The sequence below is a fragment of the Callorhinus ursinus genome, unplaced genomic scaffold (genome assembly GCF_003265705.2).
Source record: "Callorhinus ursinus isolate GAN/ISIS: 27379988/994484 unplaced genomic scaffold, GSC_fseal_2.0 scaffold5, whole genome shotgun sequence".
NCBI lineage: Eukaryota > Metazoa > Chordata > Mammalia > Carnivora > Otariidae > Callorhinus > Callorhinus ursinus.
This window is the reverse complement of record NW_027397067.1, coordinates 53,931,640-53,957,179: the sequence shown is the minus strand read 5'-3', so window position 1 is coordinate 53,957,179 and position 25,540 is coordinate 53,931,640. Positions and strand designations below refer to the sequence as shown.

At 43.0% G+C, this 25,540-nt stretch overlaps 1 protein-coding gene across 1 annotated transcript in view; it reads right to left on the bottom strand.

Annotated features, from left to right (window-relative positions):
- TRHR (thyrotropin releasing hormone receptor) overlaps positions 1-16,261 on the bottom strand; it is a 35,439-nt gene extending 19,178 nt beyond the window's left edge. The window contains exon 1 of the mRNA XM_025870525.1: positions 15,473-16,261. Coding sequence (XP_025726310.1) covers positions 15,473-16,261 — 789 coding nt within the window. The remainder of the gene's footprint in view (positions 1-15,472) is intronic.
- Positions 16,262-25,540: the final 9,279 nt, after the last annotated feature.

Sequence of the window (25,540 nt, the reverse complement as noted above, 5' to 3'; positions counted from 1 at the left end):
GACTCAAACTGGGATGCAGAGGTTTTGAGGATCACTTGGGGGAAATTTTCAAAACTCTCCCTGCTTCCAGGGAGTTGGCAACACAGTCTCCCTTTACAATTTGTGTGGGGATGTGCTTCTGGACTGAAGGGAACATGCCCTATTCTTCAGGGGTTTGGGAGTAAAATAAAAGTGGATAGCAAATTTACAGTACATTACTAAGGTATAATATGTTCAAATCTTTCTGATGACTGCAAAAATGGCATATGTATGAAATATTGGCTAGTTAGTACACAAGGGAACGAATCATTGCTCACCACAGAGGCTTTCGTGCACAGCATTTCCCTAGCATGACTGTGTAACAGCTTCCCGAGATGTTTTCCTTCTGAATGAAGACATTTCTATTGCTCTTTAGGGGAAAATGATTTCGTGAATTTTACCATTACGAAATATCGCAATTCAAGTCATCTTTATGATAAATTATTGTTTTTGAAAGAATTCTTTATATTCTCCAGTGTTTCTAAAGAACTTGACTCTATCCTTAATACTGAGATTGTATTGGGTCAGTTTAGCTGAGGCAGAAAGATAACCTTGAATAAACAGAATTCTAATTACAATAGCTTTACTTTCACTCTTTATGAAAGATAGCAGGATTGTCTGAAAGTGCACTCAAATTTAGATATCCGTTTGCAAAAATTAGAGTACCTTTCTTCAGTGCTACCAAGAACTTCTTAATGACCATTAAAAATTATTTGAGAAGATAATTCGCACTGTCCCAGCCCAGAATTTTTTGTCTTTTGACTCACTGGGCATCATGGGAACATGAGTTTTCTTTCAGTACCTCAATGTTTGTGATTAAAAAACAAATCCAAGACGGCATTTTCTACCTGTGGTATATGCATGGATAACTGTCTATATCAAAACATGTTTAGGATGGGTACAATGAGCCTGATGCGATTTAATAACCATTCTTAATTATTCTGAGGAAATGAGCAGAGTTGGGAAGGAGCCAGTAACAGAAACCGTTCATTAGCTTAAAAGCCACAGTCCATAATGGCAGTTTTCTACCTGTCTAAGTTTGGGCCTGCACTGGATTTTGAGTGGCTGGCACTGACTCCTTGAGTTGGGAGAGCTCCCCTCAGGAATAAACAAACATCATGTGTGATGTGGAGAACCGATACGGAAAGGGTTATTATGTGGAAACCCTCTCTGGCTTTTGCCTTTAGTATCTCAAGGGTCTTGCGAGGCACAGAGACTCAGTGTGCTCGCATCCACAGGAGAAGGGTCAAGCACCGTCGATTCCGCCCATCCCTGTTTATTAAGAGTATTTGCACTTCATATTGCCCTCTTCCTAGGAGATAAAGTCACTAGCAAAGTAAAGTCAAGAACTGTCTGCAAATGGAGTAGTGTTCCTTTTATCAAAAGGCTAATTGCTTTTAAGTATGTTCCCGGTGTCCTTCACTGATAAATTGGAAATAGCCGGGATGTTTGAGGAGAAGGCAAAAGACTGTGAACACCAGACAAGTCAGCTGAGGATGCTCATAAAGCAGAGACCCGGCTCAAGATTGCGAGGAAGGAGGTATAGCCCATGAACTGGTCCTATTCACAGTATTTTTGAGGAAGGGATTTACTGAGGCACCTGACTTCCATCAATTTGGAGGCAGGGTTTTAGATGGAACTTTGTGGCAAATGTAGAAATCTCTGCCCTCGGTGTTGCATCAAATCCTATCTATCTTTATGGTAAGATCCTTGCCCCAGTGAAAGGGAAGGAAGTGCTAAGTGTACATTGTACTGGTCGTGGGGGTGTCATTCTTTGTCACAGAAAAGGAAACAACCTTGAGGACAATGAAATGGCTCATCTAAATATGGCACCACACACCTAAAAACCTTTAGGATTAGTGCCTTTGGTTGCCCAAACAAAGGGATGGGTTTTCCTAATTTGCTTAAGATATTTATTGGGAATGAGTCCCAGAACAGGCCCGCTGCAAAGTGTTTAGCCGTCACTAAGAAATTCAGATTGCCTGTCATTTACTATCACACCAGCTCCTTGTTTCTAAATGTGAATGTGACTTCATCCTGCCATCATTCCCGCTGTCGTCTCCCTCTCCCACTTCCCACAATGGACTGCCATGCCTCTGCTCATGGCCCCTCGCTCCACCACTGTTATCTCCATGCTTATTAGTCCATGAGTTTCCATTCCGTGTCACCAAGGAAAGAGAGACCAGACTATGAGAATAAGCCACCTCCTACCCCCTAACCTAAAAATAATCTGCAACCATGGTCATCCCGATCTCTTTTCCTGTATCATTCATTCTCTTTAAGTCACACATTTATCCATTTGTTTGACACTCATTGATACTTCTACGTGCCACACGCTGTGCCAGGTGCCACAGACGGGCCAGGGAGTCGGATGCAATCCTGCTGACAGGGTTACCATTACCTTGCCCTCTCCAAGGTTATGGATTTGCCTGTGCCCTTGCCTGTACCCCTTTGTGCCTCTGCAGGGACCAAGCCCTATCAACAGTGAGTCTGGCTCATGTCTCTGCCAGCAGTTCCTCCCACCCTGCTTAGCTCTTTCCCATCAGGATTTAAAGGCTTCAGGCTGGGGCGCACAGGTGGCTCAGTTGGTTAAGCATCTGCCTTCAGCTCAGGTCATGATCCCGGGGTCCAGAGATCAAGTCCCACGTCAGGCTCCCTGCTCAGCTGGGAGTCTGCTTCTCCCTCTGCCCCTCCCCCTGCTCGTGCTCTCCCTCACTGTCTCTCTCTCTCTCAAGTAAATAAATAAAATCTTTCAAAATAAATAAATAAAGGCTTCAGGTTTCTCCTGTCTTAGGCAGGAAACAAAACAAAGGAAATAAAAATACTCTGCCTTTTTTCTCCCTGTCATTACTGTGCACTCCCCAGCTGCCCCTCTCTCTCACAAATGTGTTAAAACTTGTCTACTCTTAACTCCCTGTCCAGTTTCCTGCTGCCTGCCCCAATCCATTCATTTAGAACTTCATGAAAGCTAGTGTAGTCCCCCTAACACTTTATGGGAATGACTCACAAAGGCTGCCAGTGCCTGTCTGGAGTGCTTTTTTGGTTATCTTTACCTCTTTTTGTTGACCTCCATGGAAAGTCTCCTCCTTTCATTTTTGTGACTCTACATTCTCCTGGCTGTCTTCCTCCCTCTCTGGTAATTCCTTTTATTTGTTTTATTTATTTATTCCTTTTATTTGTTTATTTCATGGGCTCTTCATCCCATTCTCCCCAGAATTATGGCTACTCCAGGGTTTCTTTTCTATTCCACGAAATTTCCCCCAATAATTGCATCTACCCCAGAGTCCCCAACGAACCATCTGGACACTGACTGCTGCAAATCTCTATCTCCAGGCCAGGTGTCTCTTCCCAGCTCTAACTCTGTATTTCAGACTGTAACCTTATAAACTGTATTCTCCACACTTCAAATGCAACATGGGCAAAGCTGAGCTTAATATGCTCACTGCCCTGAACTGTGCTCCTCCACCAATTAATTTGCAAGGTGCAGCTCAGGAGTCCTCTTCCAGAAAGACTTTCTGATGCCCATCTGCCCCCGAGCCATCTAGGTCAGGAGAACTGTAAGTACACCACTCTGTGCTTTTTCTGATAACAATCCTTTATGGCTGGAATTGTCAGTTTACTTTCCTGTGTTCCCTATTAGACTGTGAACCTTTTGTGAGCAGGAATTCTAACTTGCTCATGTTTGTATCCTCATACCTAACACAGTGCCTGATACATAGTAGGTTTTCAATTAAATCATAGATGAGTGGGTGCAAATTTGTCCTTACCTGCACTATTTTCCCATTCTATTTAATAACACACTGGAAGGGATTGTAATAATTTAACAAGGATAATACCTCCACTGTGCACTACAGTTGGTTTATACAAAAGTATTGACTTGATTGCTCCTAATTGATTAATAGAGAAATAGCTGGAGATCCATCCTAGCACTTGATACTCTCTAGTTAAATATTTCTCCTGTAAATTCACCCCGAAGCAGAGCCTATTCCTAGCTTTCTTTGTAGAGCAGAAAATATATCAGTGCACATTTTTTCTCCTGCTCTCCCCCACCCTCATTTTCTATATGCCTAATCTTTCAAATATTTGCCAAGTAGAATCAGTCACCAAGCCGAACTCCTGTCAGAGAAGTGTGGCAGGGTATCAGTCCCGCACATTGCTGGAGGCTCCCGTTACTTGACTTTACAAATGATCTTTAAAAATTCATGGGGTGTTCTGTGTTTACCCTGCCTCTGTTCCCTCTCACCCTCACAATGGGCCGCCTCTCTTAGAGTCACGGCCTCCTTCTCTAAGCGAAGAGCTGCTGCCTGCAGAAAATCTGCTGAGTTCTCCCAGAGCCATAAATCCCGTGAAAACTCACAACGATGAAGGCCCAGGATGGAGAGGCACAGGGCGCTTTAGCTACTTGCAAGTACTAGATGATTATGCCCAGGCAAGCTATCCTAGAGGGACAGCCAAAAGTCACCAGGGCTGTTTATGAAAGGTTGGCAGGATTTTCTTTTCCAAAATGACTGTATCTATTTTTATTGCAACGAAATAGGGCCATCAGGTGTTTTTGCATTATTCATTCTATTTCGTGTGCACATTTAGCCTTGTTTAATTTTCAGAGCAAATTTAATTTGTAGTTTAAGTTCTTCTCGTGCACCTTGCATGCATCTATGAAGAGCTCTGTTTAATTCTAGTTCGTGAGGCCATGACTTCCCAGTTTTAGATAAATCCACTTACTCTTTTAACTGAAACTTCTCTCTCCTTGAACCTTCTCTCTCTCCTTGGCTCATTCTTCCTTCTTTATTTTCCCTCCCAACTGGAGGGAAAGCATCCACTAAAACTCTTGTCTTTGGCCCGCTGGCCGTGTTCCAAGAGGGAAAAATAGGTCTTTCTGTTTCCGGCAAAGACTGCAGTCCTCTTCCAGCCCTCTAATTATAAAGATTCCTCCAGAGCTCAATTTTTGTCAGCCTCTCCTTTCCTCTCTTTAGATTCAACCCTAATTATATCTCCTTTCCATTATTTTAATGATCCCCAAAGTCCCATATTTGATCTTGACCACTCAACTTACAATGTAAATTTTTCCAAATCCTAAAGACTTACAATCTAAAATGTCCAAATCCTCTTCTTAAACTGAAGGTTTCTGACAGTGCTTTTAACTTCTCTCCCTCCACATTTCTCTCAGCAATTCCACCACTTGCGGTCTCCTCGAAAGAACTGCCAGGTCATTATTTGACCCTTCCATCTTCCTCATTCCTTACACCCAGTCTTTACTAGGCATTTATCAATATGTCCCTAGGCACCTTGGCAGGCGCTGTGGACACAGAAACAAGCGGGATGATGTTGCTGGCCGCTGGGGGATGCACAATGTGGTGGGAGAGACACTTGGACAAAGTATTACAGCAACACAGTGTGCTGCACGGATGCAGGGCAAAGTGCTGCCCAGGGGAGGGGAAGCGCCAGCCGCCGCTGCCCGTGGGCTCAGGAAAGCCCGCCCCGCAGGCGTGAACCTGGACGGGCGGGTTGTAAGTAACAGGTCCAAGGAGCGGCTGCAGAATGCTGGCAGGCTGGACGCAGTACACAGCGGGGTCAGTTTAGGAAACTGTTTGTGGAACGGTGGGCCGGGGACAGGGAGAAGATGCGTTTGGGGGAACAAGCAGGGAGCAGATCGGAGACGTCCCAGTATGCCATGATCATGGTGTTGTGTTTATGCCTGGAAGACAGATGGATATTGGCGATTCCAGACATCTTAACCCTGTTATCAAGTGTGCATTTTAGAGGATCCTGGCAGCACTTTGGGGGGTGAACGGGAGGAGGGCGATTAAGGGCCCCGAAAAGGCTGGGCAATAGGTGGGCAAAGCAGGGGCCGGCCGGTCTGCAGTGCAGAGGGGCGGGCGGGTCGAGGCGACACAGGCGCTGAGGAAGGAGGGCTGGAAAGGAGAGGTCGGACACGGGAGAACTTTCACTGCAAAACATTCCCAGTATAAAGGCTTGAGGAGAGCTGGGAGCTTTGAAATAAGCATTTAAAGCACAAAAAGTGGGAACTGCTTACAGTCCTGTAAAGGGACAGACAGAGGTCACCAAGGCCCGCTGGAATGGGAACGCCAAGGGGGATGGAGCTCACCTGCCTTCCGATACATGTCCAATATATGGGACCTCTTGATCCAGCTGTAGCCTGAGCTGGGAACTTCAGATTCACAGATAGGTATGGAAGTGCGGGAGTGGGGAGGGCTTTGCAGGTGGGGAAAAAAATTACATGACCAAGGTCGCAAAATATGAATGAGCCTGGTAGGCGTGTGAGAATCTGGTGTGACACGCCTGAATCTATGGGGAAGGAATAAATACAGATAAGTCCTCTCTTCCTCTTTGCTCTGTGCCATGCTTAATAACACCGCTTCCTGTCCAGTCACCCCAGCTGAGGATCTGGAACTCCACTTAGGAGCTTCTCTCTCCTTCATCTACTGAACTGGTTGTTAAATCCTACTGACTTTACCTCCTAAATATTTCTCATATACATTTCTTCCCACCCATCCCTACTGTTACCCCCTAACCGAAGCCTTCTTTTATTCTTGTCTGGATGGCAAAAGCTTCATCTCTCTCTCCCTGACCTCGGATGGCTCGGTTGTACAATTTTATGAGCAAAGTTCCCAAAAGTCAAGGCCTTTAGTGGTTCCCCAGTGCCACAGAATCAAGCTCAGACACCTTCAGATGACACACAGGGCCTTCTGTGGTCTCGCCCTGGGCTCAGCTTGGGTACATAAATGACTGTTTCTGCTGGTCTTAAGGTCTTCTTGTTCTTCATGGTGGCCTGGTGAATGCCCCCTCATCATTCTAGAGTGGAAGTGACTCTTATTCTGTTGGGGGCTTTAAGTACAGTGTTTGCCCCTCTCTCTTGCCTCTTCTACACACTGTATGGCCCAACCTTTTTTTCAATTGTTTTTTTTTTTTAAGATTTTATTTATTTGAGAGAGAGAGAGAAAGAGCACACAAGTGGGGGTAGGGGCAGAGGCAGAGGGAGAAGCAGGCTCTCCACTGAGCAGGGAGCACGATGTGGGGCTTGATCCCAGGACCCTGAGATCATGACCTGAGTGAAGGCAGACGCTTAACCAGTCAGCTCCACTGACGGAGCCACCCAGGCGCCCCTCCAATTGTTTTTAATGGCAATCTTTCATATTGCACTGAAAGTTCCTTAAGAAAGTGACTATCACTGGTTTTCCAGAGCAATGCCTGGCTTGAAATTGGCGCTCAATAAATGTTTATTGTATTAAAGAAACAATGGATAAACAAAGCAAAAATAACAATGAAAGGGTCAGATGTTAGAGAGTTTTAAAAGCTAGTCAGAGGAGATTGGGGATATTCTTTTTGAAAGAAGATGATGTGTGCAAATTGTTTTAGGAAAATGAGTCACATAAAGGTACTCAGATTTATTCTCATTTTTATACCTCTGCTCACATTGTTTTCCTTCTCTGAGTTGCTATCGCTCTCCCTCTCTCCCCATCCTGTCCAGTGTAGCTCTCTCATTACAGAGTGCATTTTAAAGGCTCACTGGAAAGACAATAGGATTTTGTATAAAAAGTAAATTATTATTTGAGTCTGGCATATTTCTAAGTTAGCCTGTCCTGTCTGGGAGGGGGAAATCTCCATAAAAAGTCTTTTCTACTCACATAGTCACCATTATACTAGATAGTTGCTAGTTTGGCTACTTTGGAATAAAAAAAGGGATTCAATAGGGGCACCTGGCTGGCTCAGTCAGTGGAGCATGTGACTCTTGATCTCGGGGTTGTGGGTTCAAACCCTACGCTGTGTGGAGATTACTTAAAATAAAATATTTTTTTTTAAAAGGGATTCAATAAAAGACAAGAGAATTTCAGTTAGAATCAGAGAAGTATGTGTCATAAATCAACAGCAATTCTCCATGGAGCATAATAGTGTTGGAATTGACTGAGCCCCAAAGTAAGCATGCATGTACTCTCTTATACTTTCATTCATTATATATGTAAAATTATATCATACACACACACACATACACACAGAAGTGTGCTGATAAATATTTAACCATTGGATCTCCACACACACACAAAAAGACACTGAATTGTCATACTTGCTGATTTCTGTAGATTACAAAACTCCACCCATGGCCCATTTTAAGCAACTAGTGTGACATCACTGAACATGGAATTGGGAAGAGATGCTAACAACCTGCTCTTCCAAAGCCTATGCTTTTGGGTTTCAACATAACTGTGTATACACACTTTTGGAAGCCTGCTATACACAAGACAGAGTGCTGAGGTCACAAAGCCCTACTCTTAAAGATATTAATGGCAGTAGGAAGGTGAACAGACTAACAATTATGATACTTAAGAATTACTAAACTAGCAGTACATGCAAGGTATTATGGAAACATAGGTAGAACACCTAACATACATAGTTACAGCTAGGCATTTAGTTATATAAGTCTGCCTGAGAAACTCAGGGAAGGCTTGGTGGGGTGCATGGGGCATCATTTGATCTGAGACTTGGAAGATCATGGGTCGTTGGCCAGATGAAGGGCATTCTGACTGAGAGAACACAAGTTCAGAGAACAAATAATTCAGGATCACTGCAGCTCAAGTGTAAGTTAGGAGAGCCACAAGAAAATAAGCTGAACACATAGGAAGAAGGAAGCCAGGATTTTATTTGTTAATGCTAAGATGCTTAAACTGTAGGCCTCAGGGAACTATACAAATCACTTGGGTAACATATCTCTGTTAGCGAGATCCCCTAGTGAGCAATGTACAGAATGATCTGGGGGAGATTGGAATTGGAGCCCAGGAGGGTGCTGAGGTATGTGCTGGATGAGAGCATGGGAGAAGCAGGGAGCGAGGACAATGGTGGTGTGCATGGGGTACCACAAACAGGAGAGTTATGAGCTAGAATCATGCAGACATGGCTATATAGGGTGGAAGGCACCTTAGAAGGACTCCCAGATTTCTGGCTTGGGACTATCAGATAAGAAAGAGGAAAGTCGGGACTTATGAAGAAAAATAATGGATTTAGTTTTAGACACATTGGATTTGATGCACTCACATGATGTCCAAAAAGCAATGAAGTGTTTGCTAGAGCTCTGTGCTAGAGACTCAAGCGGGTAGGGACGAAAGCAGGTGGAATGACAAAGGGCGAGGCTGTAGAAGCAGGAAGGGAGTCAGACGCCGCAGGCGCAGACCTCCTTCGCTGGACAGCTGTATTTTGTGGGCCCACTGCAATGATACCAGACTGCTCTGTCCCTGAACCTGCCTGGTCATCTCCCGGCCTCTCTTCTGTGGAGCTCTGCTTCTTCCTTCTCTCCCTGTCTTTTCAGTGCTGCTTTGAGATGTTCTGTCGATCTTTACGGGCCCAACTCAGCGTCATGGACCCCACAAAGCCTCCTTCCTTTCTCCCCCATTTTGCTCCTCCCTTCCGGATGCCGTGCCCTCTACCCAGAACACAGTGGGCTGCTCAGGATTATTTGTGCACGTTGCCAACAGTGAGCTCCTTGGAAGATGAAGAGCTCGTCTCTACATGTCCCTGTGTCCACACTTAGGCCAGTGCTAGGTGCTTTTTTTGGATTGTGAGAGGACATTTCATTAAACTGAAGAGGATACTGAATATAAAGTGCCTACTCCACAATTTTGCTTAATGTTGACCTCACTCTAGCTTTATATTTCTCACCCTTCCCCCAACTCATAAAGGAGCCTAAAGACAGGGCACCAACCGAGCCGTCTTCTGTCTGGAACTTGGGATATCTGCTTGCTGTTTGAAGAATGCACAAAAGGCTATGTAAAGAAATATAGTTTGTCATTTTCAAGGTTAGCTGATTTTTTAAAAAGTTTTATTTGTTTATTTGAGAGACAGCTTGAGCAGGGTGGGGGGCAGAGGGAGAGGGAAAGAATCTCAAGCAGATTCCCCGCTGAGTGCGGAGCCCGACAAAGGGCTCGATCTCACAATCCTGAGATCATGACCAAGAGCCTGAGGCTTAGCTTACTGAGCCATCCAGGTGTACCTCACGGTTAGCTGATTTTAAAAGGGGTGTGTGTGTGTGTCTGTGTGTGTGTGTGTGTGTGTGTGTGTGTGTGTGTGTCCGTCCGTCCAAATTAAGAATGCTGCAGGAGTACAGGTTTCTCCTTTTTTGTAGGCATATAGGAAAATGTATTTTTCTCTCCTGGTGAAATTATGTCTCAAAGCTACAAATATAAAACTGGGAATAAACAATGTTCATCTAACCAAGGGACACAATGCACATAACTGCAGGGGATTTTCACTGAGGCAGTTTATGGGGTATGTACCAAGTCTTTCCTTATACAGGATGGGAATGCGAAAATGGAAATCTATTCGTTGATGATAAAAATAAGATGGCTCACTTAGATACCTGTGTGCTAAGTGAAAAAAATCACACTTTTTTTTTCATATCTTAGTGACCTTTATACTATGAAGGATACAGTTGAACCCAGACAAATGCGACAAATAAAACAATTAGAAATGAGAAATGGATTTGTGAAAACAGTCTCGGTAAACTTGAGAAACCTCTGATTTAGGCCTGATGCTGAAGAGTTTAGTATCATTAATTTGCCTGGTAAGATGAACCACTGATGAATCTCCCCACACACCCTAAGGGACTTTATCCTCCCAAATACCAGCCCTACTGCCTGCTATTACACTCTTAGACCTCCTTTCCCTCCTGTCTTGGAGGGTTTTCCTTGTTCAAGATTTCTTGAAAAAGCAAGTAGCACTGGAGGCAGGAGCTGGAGGGAGGTGGGGAAGAAGAGAAAAGACATATTTAAGCCCTTTCTTTATCTCGGTTCTTCATTTTCCAGGAGCCTATTGCACTAGTGGAGCGTGCCAAGGGGGCCGCAGAGCAGTGAGAAGGACAGGCCAGAGGGGAGGGTAGCAGAGGGGGCTGGCGGGAGGAGAGCAAACATGAATTTGGTCCCATGCATCTCACTGGATTTGAACAAAGAGTCTATGAGTAATTGTTATTCCCCTTTTATTGATGAGAAAATCAGGGCTAAGAAAAACTGACTCAATCTTACCCATGTTCTTTTACCCTGCTATTTTCCTTGAGAATATTAATTTCAACATTTTATGTAAAGGCAGGGTATAAATTATATATTTTATGTATATGTATATACACACACACATATATATTACTGTAATTATATTAAAAGGACCAAGTGAAAACATAAGAAAAAGAATATAAGCAAATGCTAATAAACTGTGCTTTTGGGAGGTGGGGTAAAGGATGCCTTTTTTCTTATCCCTCGTTTTCTGTGGTTTTCCATAATATGCATGATTGCTTTTATATCATCATCAGCAATAACAATAGCAACAGCAACAAAAGGCATGGATTGCTTTAAAAAGGATAGCATCTTTTGTTTCTTGGGTGAGCAATGTTCCTCTGGTAAGGTAGAAGTCTTGTAAGAAATATATGGAAACAAAGACCGGTATTTTAAAGGCTTCTTTAGTCAAATAAAACCTATAATGAAAAATTTGCCATAAACTCGTGGAGTTTGTATTTGGACTCTGTCCCACAGTTCCCCCACCAGGGAAAAAAAGAACTAATTAGGGAGACTCAGTGCAAAAGAAAACTGGTAGTCTGCTCCATATGATATTCTGCACACCCCTGCATCCCATGGAAAGCAAATATTTGCATCCGTAGTATAGTCCGTTACCAAGATTACTTGTGCCTCCAAAATACCAAAGGAACCAATCAATTCCTTTGGAATGTACAGTCAGTAATTCAGATATTTTATCTACCCAATGCTCCACACCAGAATTGACCAAACTGACAGGCTCTTCTGGTACTGTGTGGATAGAGCTGAAATGTGACAAATGGGATCATTTAAACTGTATCTCCTCAATATCAAAACAACCAATGGTAAAGCCAAAGATTTAGTCAATCAGATAATCCTTTGTCTAAGTTCCAAGTTCCAAGCCATTGTTTTGAGTAATTCCTTTGGTTCAATTTACCAAATATTTAGCCAGTTTGCTAAAATATAATCAAATCTCTAAATAATAGGGGAAAAAAATCTCTGATCTGGATTTTCTGCATGGGAGATAAAAGTTAAAAACAAGTAAGAATGCACATTTGTCCCTTACGTATAAATGCTCTTTTATTTCCTTTTTAAATGGAGTTCTCTTGGGCTATGCACATTTGACTTTAATAAATTGGTTAGAGAGACCTGTCCCAGACAGAATATTTATTAAAATGTAAATTAAACTTGCCTGAAAGAAAAAAAATGCAGAGAAAATACTGAAACAAAAGACTCTCGGTTACAGGAGGTGGAGGCTTGAACCTTTTGCAGATTTGAGAAAAGAAAAATTTTAGAAGAGAAAAAGGCCAAAGGAAAGGCCCATTGATTTTGGACAAAACTGGTTCCCTTGCATGGCTCTCACCCCCACTTATGAGTCAGGGCACTCGTGTCTCCTAGGCTCTGAGCCCTGGTGCAGGGCTATCTTCAGCTGGTGCTTCTGTTGTGTTCCCACCTCACCCATTCTTTCTTTGGAACATGTCTCTGGTTCACACCTTCCCTTAATTTTCTGCTGATGGAGAATCTCACTACCTCATGCCTGAATCACCACCAACAATTTCCAAAGTGGCCTTTCTGTCACCTGTCTCCTGCCCTCCAAATCTGTCTCATCCCCATATTGATCATCCCCTCCAAACCAGTTTGCTCCTGTTGCTTCCTGCTCACCACCCTCCTTGCTGGTTGCCCCTATGCCAAGTTAAAACTCCTTTCTCTGCCTGATAGTTGGGATCCTTCACAACCCCTTTGCTGTCTCTTAAACACACACACACACACACACACACACACACACACACACACACACACTCCTAATTAATCCAATCTTCCTTTTTACTGCTCCCCCAAATATGTCACTCATTTTAGTCAACCAGATCACTTGACACCATAAAAATCCCACCCGTGGGCCCTTCCTTGCCTCCTCTCCAAACCCATAACATTCTCATCCCAGCCAGGTCCTTTGTGTGTGGCGTGCTGTCCCTCTTGACTTTTACTTTCCAAATTAGCTCCATCCTAATGGAGCCTTCTCAAATGCCACCTCTTCCAGGGAGCCTTCCCTGGTCACTTTAGCCCCATAGTTTTCTTTCTCTTCTCTGAACACCCATCTCATCTGTCATCAAGACTGAATTTCATGACATATTACTTCAACGCACATCTATGGATTCATATGCTGTCCTGTGTCTCTCAGCGGGGGTGTTATTGCCATTTGTACCAGGGCACTTCTTCAAAGGGCAGGACTGACTGGCACATCTTGGGACACTTGGCGCCCCTCCCTCTTGAAGGCTGACAGTGATGCGATTGTGAAAAACCCAAATGCTCCAAATACATTTCCAAATGCCTTAATAAATAAAAAGTCCCTTAGAGAAGTTACTAGAACATACACACATCTGTTCAATAGCTAATCTGTTTAAATGGTGAATGTATATAGTATTTTAAAGAATGAATCTGTATTTCTCTTACAGTTGCCAACACACTGTAAAACTAGGAAGGAGGCTAATTGTCAGGTGTTAATCACCACTCCATTTCATAAGATGTTCCACTGAACCCTCATAGCAACCCCGGATGCTGCTACTGATCCTCCTTTTCTAGTTTAGGAAACTGAGGCTCAGAGAGTTCTGCCTATTCAAGGTCATACTATTCGATTGGAACCCTGGCAAGTAAGCCCAGGATTGTTTGGAGCCAAATCTTTGACTTTTTCTTCTACCACCAGCCTCTATAAAGGCAGCCTATCTGTAACAGCTTTGAAATGGGAGTGTGAACATGTAACATAATTAGCAATTTAAAGCACATTATTAATGCTAATAGGTACTAATGACTATAATTGAGAAGAAGGACGTTAGACCAATTTTTTTTAGAATTTATAACAATATAGATTGGAGTCTAATGAACAAATGTACTCACTGACCTTCTTTGCTACAGACATTAACCCATGTTTGATCTCTAATTGAGATGTACATATTCTTTACTTTCTTACTGTATTTGTTAATGTTTGTCTTGGCAGACGGTCAACAGCTCTCTCTAAGTTTCCCTTAATCAGGTTTTGGGTAACTGATGGCCAAACATGCCTTGTATTAGGTAGCATTGCTAGACCCAAAGCAATAGGAATCTAAGAGCCGGCAAAAGTTCTCAGGTCCTCCCTATCTGGGAGGATAACGTTTAACAAAAAACGTTCTATTAGATCTCACAGTATCATTTAAAATGGTGTATATACTCCCTTTAAGTTATAGTTCCTTATTCATTTCATGCATATCTACAACACCCACATTTATTAGCAGCTCATTTCAGTGTGTGCCCATATGTCCAATTAAAATTTTTCATATATCAGCTAATCTCAAGTTTTGGAAGTAATAGCATGTATATAATCCATATGTGTAACTTTAAAAAGTATGCTCAGTTTCTATCTATGCACACAGGAAGAACTGTATTCCCTGCAGGGGGAAAAAAGAGAGAGAAAGAGCCGGTATTGCTGATTTCAAGTTTTCTTTTTCAGCTATGAGAATAAATGTTTCCTATGTGTTTATTCTGTTCAGCAAAGAAGAAAAAGGAACTGAAAGCTAAGTTCATTAAGTAACTTAGAACAATTGTGTAAATATAGCTGAAAATGTATATGACATACAAGTATTTTATTCTTATATTGTCTTATAAATTGTATCTACTATAACAAAGTTGCACTTCATCCACTAGTAAAACCACTATTTAGCTGTAACCACATCCACATTTGGTGATCTGAAAGCATAAAGGGATTTTTAGTTACGCTTACCAGGAGAAACACATTTAAAAAAATGTAATCATTCTTTCTAACCAATGAATTGAGCGTGGTGTTAGCCTTTTTACCAGAACATTTCCTGAGCAGAGTGCATTTTCCATTTCTGCGCGCTGGGACCCTTTGTAGGGAGCTGGGGGAGAAGGTGATAGGCTCTTGCCCCACTAAAACTAGTAAGTCCGGGACCGGGAAGCCCTCTCAGTTATTATATCTCAGTGGGAAGCTGTAGAACGGTAGGAAAGTTTCATTTTTGCTCTGACTCATCTTTTCTCCAACTATCTTATCAAATCCCTGTCATGCCATAGAATTCTTAAAGCTACCCAGCTGCTCCCCAGAGAAGCCACAAATGGTGCAGGTATTTCGATTACATTTCCCAGAGAATTGCACACATTTTAAAAGTGGATTTCTAGAGTTGCTGTTTATATTGCCTTATATCTTCCCAGCACCTACACTGATACCTGCTGGTGTGCGATCACATTTTCCCCACCCATTTTTAGATCTTCGGTTGCTTTAGAGATGGATTTCACATGTAAAGCAGATGCTTACACTGTGAAACATTGGCATGATTGTATTTTGATTTTGCCGTCAGCTAAGGAGGGCAAAGTTGATCCCATCCTGCAAGGAACTCTATCCCACATTGTTTCCGTGGACTTGCTGGCTCAGGTTTGCTTACCTGCTTCCTCGAAGATACTGTGCTGTTGAAACATCTATTAGAGGTCTTTGAATTCAAATTCTTGTTCTGATGGGTTGAGTCATTTTTCCATGCCTTGGAGTGTTCTTTAGGATCTGAAGGAATGGGATTTAAGAAGAGGATCCTAGCTATGAATCCATAGAGGACGGTGGCCAGTATCATTGGCACAACATAAAAGATACCGAAGTCCATTAGGTAAATAGGTGAGTAGTAATTCCTGGAGATCTTGTAGCCACAGGACACCACAATCGCATCTTTGTAGGTGCTAATATTGAGATCCAGCAAGAAGAACCAGAGCATACAGTAAATGGATGTGAAGGCCCAGACAAAGATGATGATCTTTTTGGCTCTGGAAAATGTGCAGAGAAACTGGGCTTTGATGGGGTGACAGATCGCTATGTACCTCTCGATGGTAAAGGCTGTGATCGAACAAGAGGATGCATTAATGCCCAAGTACTGGAGGTAAGTGATGCAGAGGCATCCAACGTAGCCGTAGACCCAGGAACCATAGATACTGTCTGTTATGTTGGGGAGGCCTGCAGCCACCAAGACCATGAGATCGGCTACTGCCAGACTCACCAGGTAGCAGTTTGTGGGGGTCCTCATGTGCTTGGTTCTCATGACCACCAGCACTACCATGATGTTGCCCACGATGCCCAAACCACAGATTATGAGCACAAGTAAGATGGTGACCACTTGGTACTCTAGGGCCACCGCCGCTCTTGGCTGAAGCTGTGTTTGGTTCAGTTCACTTACTGTCTCGTTTTCCATCTTCACAGTTTTGAAGTTTCTCTGAAACACTTCTCAAAACATCCTCTGCCCAGTGGCCTTCCTTTATCTCCGTGGTTCTCTCCCCCTGTGAAGAGTTAGAGTCCAAATTCATTCACAGCTTCCCCGTTTGGAATGGAGCCAGTCACGGGCAGGTAGCTCTCTCTCCCTCTGCTTTCACCTCCCGGGTTTCTCCAGTAACAGGGCTCACATGTATTTCTGAAAACTCCCTTTATCGCAACTCCAGTGTAGGATGGAGGAACTGTCTTTAACCAGCTTAATAAGAGGCACCTGTTTCCTCTTAATGGAGAAAAAATGCGGAAGAGAAACAGAGGAAGCTCCCTACTTTGAAAGGGTGCCCGGAAGGAAAAGCTAAGTGGTATCTGCTAGCTGAAAAAGAAATACAAAGAAACCTCTCAGGTGCTTGGGAAAAGTGTAAAGAGGAAAAAGGGGCCAGGCGTGGCGTGGGGGGAAAGCCGAGAGGCTCAATGATGAAGCTTGGTAGGAATTGAGCGTTTGCCTACTTTGCTCTCAGAGGGTGGGATCGCTGGGCTACAAAACCCCAAGTCTTTGAGCCTGCATTTCCCTCCGCTCCCCGCCCTACCTTCCCCAGAGCGACCAATTTCTTCCCTTACCTTTCCCTCTGGAGCGCTGCCTGCCTTTTTTCCGGGTGGATGAAGCAGTAAGGAGTAAGTGCAAGTTTCCAATCCCGCAGGAGGTCTGGTCTACTTTGCGGACTGGCAGACCGCTTTGCAGCGCTCAGTCCTCAGCATCGCAGTTCCTCTGAACCCTCTGGGCCCTTTGCGAGCGTGGCCCGACCACGGCCGCAGCTGCCGGAGCTGCCTGGAGAGCCGCGCGGCGAGCCTGTCAAATCAGAGAGCGTCCCCTAATGAGCACACACGCTCTCTGCCTCTCTCCCGCCCGCTCTCCCTCGCCCTCTCTCCCTCCCCCTACCCCCGGTCCCCCGCAACTGCCCGTCCGTTCTCACTGATTCATTATCTTCTCCCCTTGAAGGATCTCCTTTTAAATGTGCTGATGACACCGTCCTCCATCTGGAAGGCTGAAATCCTAAGCAACGGGTCCAGGAGCAGCGGGGACTGCACTTGCTTCTAGTCTAAGTCCTGCAGGAACTCCAGGACCCGAGCAGCCCTGAAATATATTTACATACCCTGTGTGATAGGACTTTGGGGAGAGCAAATTCTTCTCAGTCCAGACACAGCCCTTGAAGCTTGAAATATCTGTCTGAACTGAAATCAGCTGCTTTCTCTACGATGGAAACCCTTAAACCGTTTCTCCAGTGAGCCAGTGATGATGGCCCCCCTCCTCTCATGTTATATGAATGGAAGATGAGTTGAAATTGATTTTAAACCATTTCAGCTGCACTCTGCCGAGGCTTATAAAATTATTTTTCTAAAAACTCTTTGAGCTAAGAACACGGACTTAAACCTACATATTATCTGTTCAGTTTGTTTTTCAACTCTGGCTCTGCATCACTTATTAGAATCTCTCTACCTGTTCCAGCTGCCTCTCCCCTCTTCACCCACCTCTGGTATACCCGCCAGGGTCCCACCCAGCAATGTTTTGTGTGTACACAAAACAGCTCCAAAAGGAAACTTCATAGATGCTTCTTTTTTAGAAAAGTGTACTTCAGCTTGATTTTTATTGCTCTGAAGTAACCCATGGGCAAATCCTTACCGTTTTTTATAGAGGTTCAGAAAACGTGTCTCCCTTCCACAGGCACCAACCGAATATACTGAATGTTAATGTTTGTCCACTTTTATTTTATGAACTGACACCAAAAACCAGCCCTGAACCAAATTCCCTATATGGCGAATAGTTTGATTCTCCATTTTAAGAAGTTTAGTTGTTCTTCCTTCTAGATGTCGATGGAAGTGTAGATTTAGAGTATACAGAACCATGGGGATACCAAAACCATGTGCAAGGCTAGGTACCAACAAGATGAAGGTAAAGCTCTGGGTCCTATTGGGTAATCCCGCCCTCTGAACCACCGAGGGCTCCTTGACTATCTACTTCTCTTTTCAAAGCATCATATCACAAATGAATGACCCACAACCCAGATTCAGCTTTGAGACATTTATTGTTTGGTGTGTACAGTGCAGGCTCAAGTGTGATTTAAAAGGATTTGACTGTTGTCTCCTTTTCAAAATTGGGAGATTGTATACTAACTCTGAATTTCTGCCTCTCATAAAATTAGAAAGATCGGGCAATCCTGGGCCTCTATTCCTGAATAGAAATAATCAGTTGAAGTTGAGTTGTGGCGGTGAGCAGCAGTGTGTGGGGGGTCCTTCATACAGGATGCGCCTTCTGGGATTTTCCTCACCCCTCACTTCCTCCCTTTTTCTCTGTCACGCGTGCTAACTTCACTCAGTCATCACACATTCCTGGCCTCTGTAGCCATTTGAAGCTTGGTTCCGTAACGCATGCAAGTTCCTCAGAGACAGTGGAGGGTACCAGCTAAATGCGCAGTCTCTCACCCCGAGTAGGATTTCTGCTGGCACTCTACTTTCCTTCCCCAACTGCCTTAGCACACTGGGTGGCAGATCCCCTTCCTGCCTCTCTCTCTGGACCAGAGGACAGAGGTTACTCTGAACATCCCATTACTTGCTTAGCCCTTTACATTTTGGAATAAAAAATGCCTTACCGAGAAAAGGCATTGCCTTCCTTTTCCACCCCAACCCACCACTCCAACCCAGAATATCTTTTGAAAAGTCAGAATTCATATAGCCCATCTTCCCACTCCTCCCCAAGATTTGAGCTTTCAGGACTCCTGGGAAGACGTGACTGCAAATCTTACTCTTGGGTAGTGTAGGTGAGGGGAGAGAGCAGCCATAATGGTCTCAGCTCTGGCAACTCCAACTCCATGCCAAATCTTACCATATTCCTCACTGTTTCTATATGATGTCATCATTTTGAGTCTCTATTTTGTATCTCTATTCATTTTTTTAAAGATTTTATTTATTTATTTATCAGAGAGAGCGCGCGAGAGAGAACACGAGTGGGGTGGAGGGAGAAGGAGAAGCAGACCCCCCGCTGAGCAGGGAGCCTGATGCGGGGCTCAATGCCAGGACCCTGGGATCATGACCTGAGCCTAGGGCAGATGCTTAACCGACTGAGCCACCCAGGCGCCCCTCATTTTTGAGCACATAATTGTTACACTCTGACTATGTACCAGGCACCTAGTATGTAAAATTTTGTTTTTATCTTTGCATAGGTCATGGTCTATTGGGAGAAGCAGACTTATAAATAGTTACAGGGAGAAATGCACTAATAGCTTATGTTGAGAGGGTTCAGGTGTGAAGGGAAAGGCATCTGTCGGTGGTAGAGGCCACATTATAACCAACCATGGCTTTTATATCTTTTGAGTACTTCTGACTAGAGAGAAGTTTGAAAACAGTCTAGTGGCATCTGTTTGGAAAAGACTGGTGAGTCCTGAGTACAGCCATGTAGATGGCAAACCCACACACCACACACATTGCTCATGGCCATTTCAGTCCGTTTTCTCTGACCTTATGCCTTTAGGCCTTCTCACTCACGTGCCACTCAGCATCAATAACAACGAGCATGAAACTTCACAGCTTCCTTCGTAAGAATGTCCCTGGACTTCTAGCTGGGACTTTGTTTTTGGTCTGGACTCAGACTTGCCCCTTGAGCTTGAGGAGAGATCTAGCGCTTCTGCTTCTGACCTCTGGCATTTCCAGTCACACAGCTTATTCTCAGAATCTGGCTTGCCCTTTCCTGGGTACCCCAGGAAACCACTCGCTTGGCAAGTCTCCATTCCTGGGACACATTGGCTGACGTGATATCACACCTGCCGGGCCTGCCTGTGTCTACGCAGGAAGAATTAGGGCAAGCCCCACCCTTATTTCTGGAGGTGATCTTAGCTATCTAGGGAGGAAGTGGCTGTCCACGGGTTGTCTGTCATGAATCCACGAGTAGATAGATGATTATTTATACCATCAGCCTTTCTTAAACTTTAGCATGCATCTGAATCTCCTGGAGAGCTTATTAAAATCTAGATTCCTGGTTCCATTCCAGAATTGCTGTTTAGTAGCTCAAGGATGGGACCTGAGCCTTTCTTATAAATATTTCTTTTTTTTTTTTTTGCAGCTCACATTTCTGTTTTATTTTTTCCTTCTTGCCTTTCCTCTTGCCCTGTCTCTCTTCTTTCTTTTTTTTTAATTTTTTATTGTTATGTTAATCACCATACATTACATCATTAGTTTTGGATATAGTGTTCTATGATTCATTGTTTGTGCATAACACCCAGTGCTCCACGCAGAATGTGCCCTCTTTAATACCCATCACCAGGCTAACCCATCCCCCCACCCCCTCCCCTTTTATTCTTTATCCATTCATCTGTCAGTGGACATCTTGGCTCTTTCCACAGTTTGGCTATTGTGGACATTGCTGCTATAAACATTGGGGTGCACGTACCCCTTCGGATCCCTACCTTTGTATCTTTGTGGTAAATACCCAGTAGTGCAATTGCTGGATCGTATGGTAGCTCTATTTTCAACTTTTTGAGGAACCTCCATACTGTTTTCCAGATTGGCTGCACCAGCTTGCATTCCCACCAACATTGTAGGAGGGTTCCCCTTTCTCCACATCCCCGTCAACATCTGTCCTTTCCTGGCTTGTTAATTTTAGCCATTCTGATTGGTGTGAGGTGGTATCTCATTGAGGTTTTGATTTGGATTTCCCTGATGCTGAGCGATGTTGAGCACTTTTTCATGTGTCTGTTGGCCATTTGGATGTCTTCTTTGGAAAAATGTCTGTTCATGTCTTCTGCCCATTTCTTGATTGGATTATTTGTTCTTTGGGTGTTGAGTTTGATAAGTTCTTTATAGATTTTGGATACTAGCCCTTTATCTGGTATGTCATTTGCAAATATTTTCTCCCATTCTGTCGGTTGTCTTTCGGTTTTGTGGACTGTTTCTTTCGCTGTACAAAAGCTTCTTATCTTGATGAAATCCCAATAGTTCATTTTTGCCCTTGCTTCCCTTGCCTTTGGCGATGTTTCTAGGAAGAAGTTGCTGCGGCTGAGGTCGAAGAGGTTGCTGCCTGTGTTCTCCTTTAGGATTTTGATGGACTCCTGTCTCACGTTTAGGTCTTTCAACCATTTGGAGTCTATTTTTGTGTGTGGTGTAAGGAAATGGTCCAGTTTCATTCTTCTGCATGTGGCTGTCCAATTTTCCCGACACCATTTGTTGGAGAGGCTGTCTTTTTTCCATTGGACATTCTTTCCTGCTTTGTCGAAGATGAGTTGACCATAGAGTTGAGGGCCCATTTTTGGGCTCTCTATTCTGTTCCATTGATCTATGTGTCTGTTTTTGTGCCAGTATCATACTGTCTTGATGATGACAGCTTTGTAATAGAGCTGGAAGTCCGGAATTGTGATGCAGCCAGCTTTGCTTTTCTTTTTCAACATTCCTCTGGCTATTCGGGGTCTCTTTTGGTTCCATACAAATTTAAGGATTATTTGTTCCATTTCGTTGAAAAAAGTGGATGGTATTTTGATGGGGATTGCTTTGAATGTGTAGATTGCTCTAGGTAGCATTGACATCTTCACAATGTTTATTCTTCCAATCCATGAGCATGGAACGTTTTTCCATTTCTTTGTGTCTTCCTCAATTTCTTTCATGAGTATTTTATAGTTTTCTGGGTACAGATCCTTTGCCTCTTTGGTTAGATTTATTCCTAGGTATCTTATGGTTTTGGGTGCAGTTGTAAATGGGATCGTCTCCTTAATTTGTCTCTCTTCTGTCTTGTTGTTGGTGTATAGGAATGCCACTGATTTCTGTGCATTGATTTTATATCCTGCCACTTGACTGAATTCCTGTATGAGTTCTAGCAGTTTTGGGGTGGAGTCTCTTGGGTTTTCCACATAAAGTATCATATCATCTGCAAAGAGTGAGAGTTTGACTTCCTCTTTGCCAATTTGGATGCCTTTGATTTCTTTTTGTTGTCTGATTGCTGTGGCTAGGACTTCTAATACTATGTTGAAGAGCAGTGGTGAGAGTGGACATCCCTGCCGCATTCCTGACCTTAGGGGAAAAGCTCTCAGCTTTTCCCCATTGAGAATGATATTCGCTGTAGGTTTTTCGTAGATGGCTTTTATGATATTGAGGTATGTACCCTCTATCCCTATACTCTGAAGAGTTTTGATCAAGAAGGGATGCGGTACTTTGTCAAATGCTTTTTCTGCATCTATTGAGAGGATCATATGATTCTTGTTCTTTCTTTTGTTAATGTATTGTATCACGTTGATTGATTTGCGGATGTTGAACCAGCCTTGCAGCCCAGGGATAAATCCCACTTGGTCGTGGTGAATAATCCTTTTAATGTACTGTTGGATCCTATTGGCTAGTATTTTAGTGAGAATTTTTGCATCCATGTTCATCAAGGATATTGGTCTGTAATTCTCCTTTTTGATGGGGTCTTTGTCTGGTTTTGGGATCAAGGTAATGGTGGCCTCATAAAATGAGTTTGGAAGTTTTCCTTCCATTGCTATTTTGGAACAGTTTCAGGAGAATAGGTATTAATTCTTCTTGAAATGTTTGGTAGAATTCCCCTGGGAAGCCATCTGGCCCTGGGCTTTTGTTTGTTGGGAGATTTTTGATGACTGCTTCAATTTCCTGAGTGGTTATAGGTCTGTTCAGGTTTTCTATTTCTTCCTGGTTCAATTTTGGTAGTTGATAGATCTCTAGGAATGCACCAGGTTATCTAATTTGCTGTCATAGAGGTGCTCATAATATGTTCTTATAATTGTTTGTATGTCTTTGGTGTTGGTTGTGATCTCTCCTCTTTCATTCATGATTTTGTTGATTTGGGTCATTTCTCTTTTCGTTTTGATAAGTCTGGCCAGGGGTTTATCAATCTTGTTAATTCCTTCAAAGAACCAGCTCCTAGTTTCGTGGATCTGTTCTACTGTTCTTTTGGTTTCTATTTCATTGATTTCTGCTCTGATCTTTACGATTTCTCTTCTCCTGCTGGGTTTAGGCTTTATTTGCTGTTTTTTCTCTAGCGCCTTTAGGTGTAGGGTTAGTTTGTGTATTTGAGACCTTTCTTGTTTCTTGAGAAAGGCTTGTATCGCTATATACTTTCCTCTCAGGACTGCCTTTGCTGTATCCCAAAGATTTTGAACAGTTGTGTTTTCATTTTCATTGGTTTCCATGAATTTTTTTAATTCTTCTTTAATTTCCTGGTGGACCCATTCATTCTTTAGTAGGATGCTCTTTAGCCTCCATGTATTTGAGTTCTTTTTGAGTTTCCTCTTGTGATTGAGTTCTAGTTTCAAAGCATTGTGGTCTGAAAATATCCAGGAAATAATCCCAATCTTTTGGTACCAGTTGAGACCTGATTTGTGACCTAGGATGTGATCAATTCTGGAGAATGTTCCATGGGCACTAGAGAAGAATGTGTGTTCCGTTGCTTTGGGATGGAATGTTCTGAATATGTCTGTGAAGTCCATTTGGTCCAGTGTGTCGTTTAAAGTCTTTATTTCCTTGTTGATCTTTTGCTTAGGTGATCTGTCCATTTCAGTCAGGGGGGTGTTAAAGTCCCCCACTATTTTGTACTGTTGTCAATGTGTTTCTTCGCTTTTGTTATTAATTGCCTTATATAATTGGCTGCTCCCATGTTAGGGGCATAGATATTTACAATTGTTAGATCTTCTTGTTGGATAGACCCTTTAAGTAGGATATAGTGTCCTTCCTCATCTCTTATTACAGTCTTTGTTTTAAAATCTAATTTGTCTGATAGAAGGATTGCCACCCCAGCTTTCTTTTGGTGTCCATTAATATGGTAAATGGTTTTCCACCCCCTCACGTTCAATCTGGGGGTGACTCTGGGTCTAAAATGAATCTCTTGTAGACAGCATATCGATGGGTCTTGTTTTTCAATCCAATCTGATAGCCTGTGTCTTGATTGGGGCATTTAGCCCATTTACATTCAGGGTAACTATTGAAAGGTATGAATTTAGTGCCATTGTATTGCCTGTAAGGTGACTGTTACTGTATATTGTCTGTATTCCTTTCTGGTCTATGCTGCTTTTAGGCTCTCTCTTTGCTTAGAGGACCCCTTTCATGATTTCTTGGAGGGCTGGTTTCGTGTTTGCAAATTCCTTTAGTTTTTGTTTGTCCTGGAAGCTTTTTATCTCTCCTTCAATTTTCAGTGACAGCCTAGCTGGATATGGTATTCTTGGCTGCATATTTTTCTCGTTTAGTGCTCTGAAGAGATCATGCCAGTCCTTTCTGGCCTGCCAGGTCTCTGTGGATAGGTCTGTTGCCAATCTAATGTTTCTACCATTATAGGTTACATATCTCTTCTCCCGAGCTGCTTTCAAGATTTTCTCTTTGTCTTTGAGACTTGTAAGTTTTACTATTAGATGTCGGGGTGTTGACATATTTTTATTGATTTTGAGAGGGGTTCTCTGTGCCTCCTGGATTTTGATGCCTGTTTCCTTCCCCACATTAGGGCAGTTCTCTGCTATAATTTGCTCCAATATACCTTCTGCCCCTCTCTCTCTTTCTTCTTCTTCTGGGATCCCAATTATTCTAATGATGTTTCGTCTTATCGTATCGCTCATCTCTCGAATTCTGCCCTTGTGATCCAGTAGTTGTTTATCTCTCTTTTTCTCAGCTTCTTTGTTTTCCATCATTTGGCCTTCTATATCGCTGATTCTCTCTTCTGCCTCATTTATCCTAGCAATTAGTTCCCCCATTTTTGATTGCCCTTCATTAATAGCCTTTTTGACTTCGATTTGGTTAGATTTTAGTTCTTTTATTTCTCCAGGAAGGGTTTCTCTAATAACTTCCATGCTTTTTTCAAGCCCAGCTAGTATCTTTAAAGTCATGATTCTGAACTCTAGGTCCGACATTGTACTAATGTCCATATTGAGTAGGTCCCTGGCAGATGGTACTACCTCTTGTTCTTTTTGCTGAGGTGATTTTTTTCATCTTGTCATTTTGTCCAGAGGAGAATAGATGAATGAGAGAACAAAATGCTAACAGGTTAACAACGTCCCCTGCAAATATACTCTAAACAAATCAGAAAAGACCTGAAACCAGGGGAAAAGAAAGGGAAAGAATGAAAAAAGAAAGAGAGAAAAAAAGAAAAAGAAAAAGAAAAAGATAAAAGCAAACAAAAACAGAACAAAACAAAACAAAAAGAATATGATCAAATATGATCAGGCTAGTGATCAGTGCCACACACAAGATTTTGGGTGTATTTTGGTCTGTGAGAAGAAAGTGCCTCCTAAAA